This window comes from Dendroctonus ponderosae, unplaced genomic scaffold (assembly GCF_020466585.1).
Source record: "Dendroctonus ponderosae isolate FM_Combo_2020 unplaced genomic scaffold, Dpon_F_20191213v2 Dpon_F_20191213_2, whole genome shotgun sequence".
NCBI classification, from domain to species: Eukaryota; Metazoa; Arthropoda; class Insecta; order Coleoptera; family Curculionidae; genus Dendroctonus; species Dendroctonus ponderosae.
Window position 1 is genome coordinate 4,208,807 of NW_026018165.1, and position 9,354 is coordinate 4,218,160.

A 9,354-nucleotide genomic window follows, 5' to 3' on the forward strand; every position below is an offset into this window, starting at 1 on the left:
CATGAAAAACTTTCGTAGGACGTATTTTCTTGTAAAGTTCATATTTACTGAGATATCGCACTTTGACGCACTAATGAGCAACCCTGTATATCAAGTATTCCGTAAACTGGAAAGGCGGTTATCTCAAAAATAAAATCACTTAACAATAACTCCTCACAATACCTGTGTATAAACATTCGAAGCAGCATAACAACTAAAATTCAACTAACTGCAGGAAGTGGTCAAATTTTGTAAAACAAACGACGTGTCTTTGGTGGCTGTTGGGCCAGAAGATCCTTTGGCAAATGGCATTGCCGATGTTTTAACATCCCAAGGTATCAATGTGTTTGGACCTGACAAAAGTGGCGCTCAAATTGAGGCCAACAAAGAGTGGGCGAAAGCTTTTATGGACCGGCATGATATTCCAACAGCCAGATGGAAATCATTTAATAATTCCAAAGATGCAAAATATTTCATTAACAGGTAATGGACTGGTTAGGAAATGGTTCTTCCTGAAAATCATTCAACCTTATTGTGGTTTTCTAAGACTTTCTTAAACTATTGAACACATTGAAGTCTAGCTGTTGAACATTTATTGAAAAGTACATGAGAAATTAATTTTCAACTTTAAGCGCACCCTTTCCTGCTTTGGTAGTCAAAGCCAGTGGACTAGCATGTGGAAAGGGAGTGGTGGTGGCATCGAATAAGCAAGAAGCATGTGATGCTGTGGACATTATTCTAACTGAGAAAAAGTATGGTTCGGCTGGAGAAACCGTTGTTATTGAGGAACTTATTAAGGGAGAAGAAGTTTCAGTAAGATCTTATAAAACTTCAGTTTTTATTTGCAGATGAGTCAGTTCCATTTATAGATATGTTCAATTTTAGGTTTTGGCTTTTTGCGATGGAGATTCAATAAAAGCTATGCTGCCGGCTCAGGATCATAAGAGAATTTTTGATAATGATGAAGGTCCGAACACGGGTGGTATGGGTGCATATTGTCCATGCCCTTTGCTACCGAACGAAGAAATGAAGTTCGTGCAAAAGGAAATTTTAGAAAAAACGCTTATGGGACTTAGAAAAGAGAAAATTCATTACACAGGTACAATATCTTTGAGTGTACCTAATGAGCAACTCTAACTAATACGTTCTGGCTTCAGGTGTCTTATATTCCGGTCTAATGCTCACTGCAGAAGGACCGAAGGTGTTGGAATTCAACTGTAGGTTTGGTGATCCAGAAACGGAAGTGATTCTGCCTTTATTGGAATCGGATCTCTATGAAATTATGCTCTCTTGTTGTAATACCACTCTGGAATCTCAAGAATTGCATTGGAAAGAAAAGCTGAGCGCTGTAGGCGTAGTGATGGCTTCCAAAGGATATCCAATTTCATCTAGCAAGGGCCAAGTCATAAAAGGTATATATTTAAAACCTACATAACTCTCTTGAAGACAATTACCTGATTGACATGTACATGATGCTTCTATTCCTATGAAACCAGTTTTTGATCATTTTCTTTACAAAATCTCTATGTGTCTTAGGAGTAAATGTAGTCAATTCCAAAGCCAATCATGTGGTATTCCATTGCGGAACATCCATAAAAGATGATAGTTTGGTGACCAATGGCGGAAGGGTTCTAGTAGCAGTCTCATTAGCTCCAGAACTTGCAATTGCAGCCGCTAACGCAACGAAAGCTTGTGAATCAATTAAATTTGATGGAGCTCAATACCGAAAGGATATCGCGCATAAAGGAGTGGCAAGGCAAGTAAAGTAATGAAATTAATTAATTCTTAAGCGGATATTTCCTACAATGATCACGGTGGTCCAATTTCTGAATCCAAGCTTAAAAAATCTAATTTATTAACTGTGGTTAAACGGTTAAAAGTAGTCATTTTTGTTCCATAATGATAATTTTAATGAAAAAAGAACTGATTTGAAATACCTATTCGTTTCCTCGCGAAATCTACTCGAATAACCTGAGCCACTCTATATATTTAATTTAAATAATTTTATCATGCTTTGCATTCCACAAAAAACACTCTCGATATACATTTTCCATCCACAGCTATTGGATTAATCAGTTAAATACCATTCCCTTTTTCAGTTCAATTCTAAAATCGGGTAAATTAACTTACAAACAGAGCGGTGTGGACATAACAGCTGGCAACAAACTGGTTGACCACATAAAACCAGCAGCTAAATCAACCAATAGATCGGGAGTTTTGGGATCATTGGGTGGCTTTGGTGGGCTCTTCGATACCAAAGCTGCTGGGTATAAAGATCCCTTATTGGTATCTGGAACTGATGGTGTTGGAACAAAATTAAAGGTAGGTGATATCAGCCAGAAGTTGAAAGTCGTTTCAGTCAAGCTATGGTTTCAGATCGCTCAAGAGATGAATTTACATGAAACAATAGGCATTGATCTTGTGGCTATGTGCGTTAATGATGTGCTAGCACATGGTGCTGAACCTTTATTATTTTTGGATTATTTTGCCTGTGGGGCTTTGGATGTCGATGTGGCCAGGCAAGTAGTTAAGGGCATTGCGGAAGGATGCAAACAAGCTGGATGCTCGTTGATTGGTAAGTAAACTGAAAAATGTAATTTAATAGATACCGAAGTTTGGGATTATAGTTATACTTCTGAAGATCAGGCCAGATATTGATAATATTATATCTGCGTAAAGCTTTCAATCCAATTTCTAAAATATAAACTCTTGTTCTTCCATTTTAGAAACCATTTAACTGCATTCCTTGACTATTTTCAGTAAGCCATCACAAAAATTTCAGATCTTCATGAGGTGTTTTCCTCAACATATTGCAGTTAATATTAGCATATATCTTTTCGTTCTCTCTTAATTACTGAAACGTAAAATTTAGGCTACTGATAATATTCACACCGATTTGTTTTGTTATTATTCATATTTCCGTTTTAGCGTTAATGCTTTATATGTATATTTGTTTGTGCATTTTGATTTTCCAACACGATCGTGCTACCTGATATCCGGAAATTTCCCGAAAAGTTACTAGAAGCAAACTGTTTTAACTTACGGCACATAAATTCGGTTCACTTCATCTGGAAGTTCATTATAATAGGACTTATTAAATACGGTAAAAATGTGTTAGTTTCAATTGGGGTTCCCTGCAAGAGGACGTTGCTATAACTCAGTTTAATAAAATATGAATAAAAAGTAGTCAAAAAGAAGCTTGTTGTAATACGTACCCGATTTTCAGGAGGAGAAACTGCTGAAATGCCTGACATGTATCCAACAGGAGACTATGACCTGGCAGGTAAGACATCGCACCAATGTAATCACTTCCACGGGATTTAAAATATCCTACCTAGTTTATGGAAACTGGAATTTTTCTTGGAAAATTTTCACTCCCGATATAAACGAACGATTTGTTATAAATATAAATTTAGGTTTTGCTGTTGGAGCTGTGGAGCGATCTCAACTAATGCCTCATATACAGGACATAACAGCTGGAGATGTGATTATTGGCTTACCATCATCAGGAGTGCACAGCAATGGCTTCAGTCTAGTCAGGAAAGTAATGAAATTGGCCGCGGTAAATTATCGCGACAAAGCACCATTCGGCAGCAACGGGAAAACATTCGGTAAGTAAAAAAAATAAAAGAATAAATGAATTATTTGTAACAAAGTCCGCCAATTGATTAACTAGGTGAAGAATTGCTAACTCCGACAAAAATATATGTGAAATCGGTGATTGCGGCGGTGAAAACAGGAAATGTTAAAGCATTTGCACATATAACTGGCGGTGGTTTACAAGAGAACATTCCTAGAGTACTTCCGGATCACTTGGCAGTAGAACTTGATGCTTCAACATGGGAGGTCCCATCAGTGTTTTCATGGGTAGCTACAGCAGGCGGCATAAGCGAAACGGAAATGTTAAGGTAAGAAAAAGAAGATAGAAAGTTTAAAATAAATTTCTTAACTATGGTACAAAACAACAAACTTCACATATAAAATTCCCAAATGCAATTTAATTTCAGAACATTTAACTGTGGTATCGGCGGAGTAGTGATAGTAAAACCGGAACATAGTCCAGAAATATTATCTATAGTGAAGCCGGACGGAGGAAGACAAATAGGGCGGATAACGAAGAAAGACCAAGGTGTGTGTGCGCCTTTTAAATTTTAACTAATACAACTTATTTTAGGCTTTTTACATTAGGCTCCACATACTTTCAAAGAAACTAGTTCAAAGTTATATCGCGTTTATTTTTAGATCAAGTCGTCGTCAAGAATTTCACCAATGTACTGGAGCAAACAATGCGACCTTATGTGCCTGAGCTGATTTCCAAATTGAGTGAGTCCAAGAAAAAAGTTGGAGTACTAATATCAGGAAGCGGCACCAACCTACAAGCCTTGATAAATGCTACACAAGATTCTACTCAGCATTTGGGAGCAGAAATTGTTTTGGTGATATCGAACATTCCAGACGTTGAAGGACTAAAGAGGGCTGAAAGAGCAGGAATTGCTTCAAAGGTAAGAAATTGAGAAAAAGTCAGAATCTGATCTGATTAACAATCGCTCCCGTAATGAATTGTGTCTAAGATAAAGAAAAACATTTTGCAGGTTTTAAGTCACAAAGACTATAGAAATCGAGTAGATTTCGACATGGCGTTGAACAAAGAACTAACGATTGCAGGAGTCGAAATTGTATGTTTAGCAGGATTCATGCGGATTCTTAGCGTCGATTTTTGTGAGAAATGGAGAGGACGACTTATTAACGTTCATCCTGCACTGCTTCCGCTTTTTAAGGGCACGCACGCTCAACGACAAGCTTTGGAAGCGGGAGTGAGAGTCAGTGGATGCACAGTGCATTTTGTTGAGGTACGTAAAGCAGTTTCTTGATCTTTATCTAATTGTTTCGGTGTTTCCGAGGATTAAGAAAATTGCGTCCAAATATCTAGCTTTAACCAAGCATAATAATCGACTTTTCATTTTAAACCAAACATCGAAAAGATTATTATTAGATAAATTAATGTACTGTGCTTTCGACTATGTTTGTTCACGGCAAAAGAAACCCTTCGATTAATTTCAAATGATCACCTACAAAATAATTTCAAAAAAATTCGATTCAATAAATTGTTTTACGCATATTTCGATGAATGGTTTTTAAAATATGAAGATATTTTCAGCCGGACGTAGATGCAGGAGCCATTATAGTACAGGAAACTGTACCGATTGAAGTTTATGATACGGAGGAGTCTTTGATTGAAAGAATAAAAACTGCTGAACACAAAGCATTCCCTAAAGCTTTGAAATTATTGGCAACTGGAAAAGTTCGGTTAGGCAGCGATAAAAAAATATTTTGGTGCTGAAAACACGACACTAATCGAATCATGTTTAGTTTTTTTTCCACTAGAAATTTAAATTCAATGTTATAAATTGTAAATGTTATTTCCAGTCTGAGGCAAGTTGCAAGTGAATATTTAAAATTACGTGATTTGTACGTGTACGCAAAAATGTTAAAAAAAACATATAACTGTTATATGTTTTTGGTGCGCGGTTAAAAATATGACAATTTCCAATTGTAATCTAAGTCATTTAATGTTTGTTAAACTCTCACTCGATAAGACTGATTTTATACTAACTATTTTTGGACCAATTAGATAGAAGATTGTAGATATTCTGTAGTAATTCGGCCGTTTCAATATTTTTATTGTTTTATATGCAATTAACTTTCTGATGTGATATGTAGTTCTATTCGTAACGATACTTACGCTCACGCCTCGTGACAAAATCTCTTAAATTATTGCCTCCCTCTAAACATTGTTACTTAACAAGTTATATGTTGAAATATACAGTGTGATTTGCTTCAAAATGTGATTTTTTTTCAATTAGCCAATACTAAAATGAAGTAAGTTGAGAAGAGGTAAAAGCATTTTCCCAAAAAAAATAACATGGAGAATTAAAAAGTTCATTAATATTCGTTCCTTTTAAAGAGATTTCAATATTTATAGTGCGGATATGTGTAATTCCTGAAGTTTAAACGCTCCGTATAGTTGACAATTATACCCACTGTATCTATGCTGTGTTTGTTTATTGAATATTGAAAATATTTTTTACACATCGTTGTGAGCATGAGCATAAAGATTACGCGATTGGAAAAGGTAAACAAATATTCAAAGTAAACAACCATTAAAGATATCTCGAAATAATTGTATGTATGAGAAAAACATCTAATTTGCATAATCGGGCTGAAAACTCTACAACAATCTACATTTCATTATTATCAATTCAAGGCAAAAATAACAAAAACTTGTTTTTTGCATATTAATTAAACTTGTGGACATTCTCACGCATGAGATGTTTAGCTTTGATTCATCCAACAAACATGTCTGTTTTAAGTTCGCACGACAAAGCCGTCCTGGCATGCGTTTTTAATCCGAATTTACCAATAGAGGATGCGGAAATTGATGTGGAGCTTCAAGGTAATCGAACTGTTTTTTTTTTAATATATCGAATACGTCTGTTGAACAAATATTTGCTTCTAATTTTAGATCAAGAAGAAGAAACCGCAAATACTATCTCAAGCAAAAAGATGGAAATTCAAGCGGTGACAATGGTCGAAAAAGGGAATTTTACGGAGGGTTTAAATATGCTTAATCGAGCCGTTGAGACAGCTCCAAACAGACCTTCCTTGTACAATAACCGAGCTTACGTATATCAATACCTAAGACGATTTGAAGGTATAATTATATAAAACTTAACTCACGTTTAATTTTTCTTTTTCTTGATATAACAAAGAAAAAGATATATTCACTGCGTATTGTGTTTATATTATAAATTTTAGATGCGTTTAATGACCTGACTATTGCCATTGAACTATGCACTAATCAACATCAGAAAACACTATGCCAAGCATATTGTCAAAGGGGCATATTGCATAAACGAGCTGGACGAAAAGAACTCGCAAAGGCAGATTTTGATAAAGCTTCAGCATTAGGCAGCAAATTTGCTAAAAGTCAGGTGTGTAAAACTAAATTTGACAATGTTTCTTCAGAGCAAATTGAGTTATTTGAGACAAGTTTTCTTTCTACGTTCGTTCAGCAATAACACGTTAAAGTCGAAACGAAACACAATGCATGATGCAAAATAATTGTTTTTTATTCTGCTGCATCTGAAACTAATATAGCACAATCAAAACATTTCACATTCTTGCAAAGCCCCAAAATATAAAAATAAAAGAAAAAGCAATATTTTAAAAATCTGCTCACGTTTAAATTGTTTTTTAGTTGGTGGAGTTAAATCCCTACGCAGCTCTCTGCAATCAAATGCTAAGGCACGTAATAGATATATTGAAGGAAAATCGAAGCTGAATTATTTACAATCAATTTATTTAAACATATTACCTACTAATAATGTATCCCTAAGAAAATAAAAAGTATTCCCTAACAAAACATAAATAAATGCATTTTTTTTCTATCGAAGCACATACCAACTAATTACAGATCATTTGAGTAAAATAAGTGTAACAGATTACACGTATATACAAAAAATCGTGTACACATAAAGACGTCATGTACTATACCACTCTCGGGGATGCGATTTATCTATTTAAAAAATATATGTATAACACTGTTGGATGTAAAAGAATATATAATCTCAACGACCAAATATATTAATTCCATAAGAACATTAACATTCATACTATTTTCAAATTCCTAATTTATCGAGAACCCACATCTAGATTTTATTTATAATAACATTGACAGCTTATAATTGTTGATTAAATTTTGGACTTTAACTTAGTTATTCTTACGCTGGGTGTGTGATAGCGATACATATTATGTTCTAAATGGTAAGACGGTACGAAAAGTCTAATATGGAACAAAAAGTTTTCAACCTGGATTCTTTTAAATATACAATTTTATTTAAAAATGACTTTTGCAATATAATCCGCAACCTTGCCAACAAATGTTACATAAAAACGCCTCGCCACATGAAATTATACCTACAAAGTTACTGGGATTAATTCTGTTGGTCTTCCAATTCATTGTGGTCGACCATTTCAAAGTCTCGGCCTGTACTCGACTTGGATTCGCTCTCACTCTCGGAACCGTCCCCATCTTCATTTTCCATATCGACTGCTTTAACATTTCTGAAATTGTGTTTTCCTGATGGTTGATTGAAAATTATCACTATCAAACTCGTTTTTTTTCTGATTGACTTTTCAATTTAATCGCATTAACTTACCTTTCATTTTTGTATACTAGTATGGTGCTAAATAGAATACTCTCCTATTTAACAACGATAAATGTCTATTGATTATTCAGAAATTTAAACACTTGCATAAGAATACAGTGTATATTTCCATACTGATAGACTGATAACGGTAAAAAATTAATTGAAAACTAAAGAGGAAAAGTTCAATATTTTTAACTAGTCACAAAAAATTCGGAGTTTTTACCATTTCTCGTATTAATAGACACCGGTTAGAAAATTACTTTATTCAAGTAAATCCTATGCAATCGTACAGTGAGTGAAAAACTATCAAATTAAATTTTCAAACAAATTTCAGTAATCGCTTACCTTTCATCATCGGAACTTTCTCTCTTAGTATCGATGTTTTCTCCGAGATTTTCGACAACGTCTTCATTTCCATCTTTTTCATCCTCAGCATCGCTATCCTTGTCTTTCTTTTTCTTGTTCTTCTTTTTCTTGTCGGCTGAAGAAGCACCAGATCCCCGATATTCATATTTGTAGAGAGGCCAGAATGACGCCAAAAAACCTACATCCTGTAAAATTTGGAAAAATGTTGATCTATTTATTGTTTATTTCGCATGAAGATTCGTTAGTTTATGAAAGCTCTGAATTGCTAAAAATATACTTTGTTGCTCATACCTCGGTCAAATTGGGTAAAATCCATAGATGATGCTCTCCAAAAGTCAGTAACCAAATAATGCAGAACAGAATCAATCTAATCATTGCCATAACAATTATGGACACGAGGAAACAGGCCGCTGCCACACTAATATAATAGACGCCCAATCTACGATGTTTTCAATTTTACAATACACTGCTTTCTTGGCCACTTAACAAATAACTATTTACCTAACAATTGGGGGCCATAATGGGAACATGCAAATACCAATAGCACCGACAACAAGCAAGGCACCAAATATCCAATAGTGAAATGGAATCGGATCATAAATCCAAACATATGCATCTAAACTGTCTACAAAACGCTGGTCGTTATGCATTTCCAGTCGAATTTTCTTCTTTTTCTTATCCTTTTGCTGTTGCTACAATAAATAATGCAATGCTTAGAATTACTCGTTTTTTAATTAGTTGAATTAATTAGTTCACTGTTCGATTTTTAAATTTGTATCAGAATAGCTGTGATTATATA

The 9,354-nt window shown here is 34.6% G+C and overlaps 3 protein-coding genes across 6 annotated transcripts in view; 2 read left to right on the forward strand and 1 right to left on the reverse strand.

The window, feature by feature from the left end:
* Window positions 1-5,823, forward strand: part of LOC109538289 (trifunctional purine biosynthetic protein adenosine-3) — a 9,193-nt gene extending 3,370 nt beyond the window's left edge. Inside the window, exons 2-15 of one of the 2 annotated variants that reach the window (XM_019905461.2) lie at window positions 215-462; window positions 612-792; window positions 865-1,078; window positions 1,137-1,391; window positions 1,516-1,735; window positions 2,079-2,301; window positions 2,356-2,554; window positions 3,206-3,262; window positions 3,396-3,590; window positions 3,656-3,887; window positions 3,987-4,108; window positions 4,222-4,481; window positions 4,572-4,829; window positions 5,138-5,823. In XM_019905461.2, coding sequence (XP_019761020.1) covers window positions 215-462; window positions 612-792; window positions 865-1,078; window positions 1,137-1,391; window positions 1,516-1,735; window positions 2,079-2,301; window positions 2,356-2,554; window positions 3,206-3,262; window positions 3,396-3,590; window positions 3,656-3,887; window positions 3,987-4,108; window positions 4,222-4,481; window positions 4,572-4,829; window positions 5,138-5,320 — 2,847 coding nt within the window. In that variant the 3' untranslated portion in view covers window positions 5,321-5,823. Of the gene's footprint in view, window positions 1-214; window positions 463-611; window positions 793-864; window positions 1,079-1,136; window positions 1,392-1,515; window positions 1,736-2,078; window positions 2,302-2,355; window positions 2,555-3,205; window positions 3,263-3,395; window positions 3,591-3,635; window positions 3,888-3,986; window positions 4,109-4,221; window positions 4,482-4,571; window positions 4,830-5,137 lie in introns of those variants that run through there. The other variant, XM_048663456.1, reaches the window with a different exon arrangement.
* Window positions 5,824-6,054: 231 nt separating this feature from the next.
* On the forward strand, window positions 6,055-7,408 carry LOC109538230 (tetratricopeptide repeat protein 36 homolog). Its single transcript, XM_019905373.2, has 4 exons — window positions 6,055-6,433; window positions 6,503-6,691; window positions 6,796-6,971; window positions 7,238-7,408. Exons 1-4 carry the CDS (start codon window positions 6,304-6,306, stop codon window positions 7,319-7,321), a joined length of 579 nt encoding a protein of 192 aa, XP_019760932.2. The 5' UTR covers window positions 6,055-6,303; the 3' UTR covers window positions 7,322-7,408.
* LOC109538291 (translocation protein SEC62) overlaps window positions 7,319-9,354 on the reverse strand; it is a 5,426-nt gene continuing 3,390 nt past the window's right edge. Inside the window, exons 5-8 of one of the 3 annotated variants that reach the window (XM_019905462.2) lie at window positions 9,057-9,247; window positions 8,847-8,994; window positions 8,535-8,740; window positions 7,319-8,103 (exon numbers count right to left, since the gene is read on the reverse strand). In XM_019905462.2, the coding sequence (XP_019761021.1) occupies window positions 7,974-8,103; window positions 8,535-8,740; window positions 8,847-8,994; window positions 9,057-9,247 (675 nt within the window). In that variant the 3' untranslated portion in view covers window positions 7,319-7,973. Of the gene's footprint in view, window positions 8,120-8,295; window positions 8,418-8,534; window positions 8,741-8,846; window positions 8,995-9,056; window positions 9,248-9,354 lie in introns of those variants that run through there. The other 2 variants (XM_019905464.2, XM_019905463.2) reach the window with 2 other exon arrangements.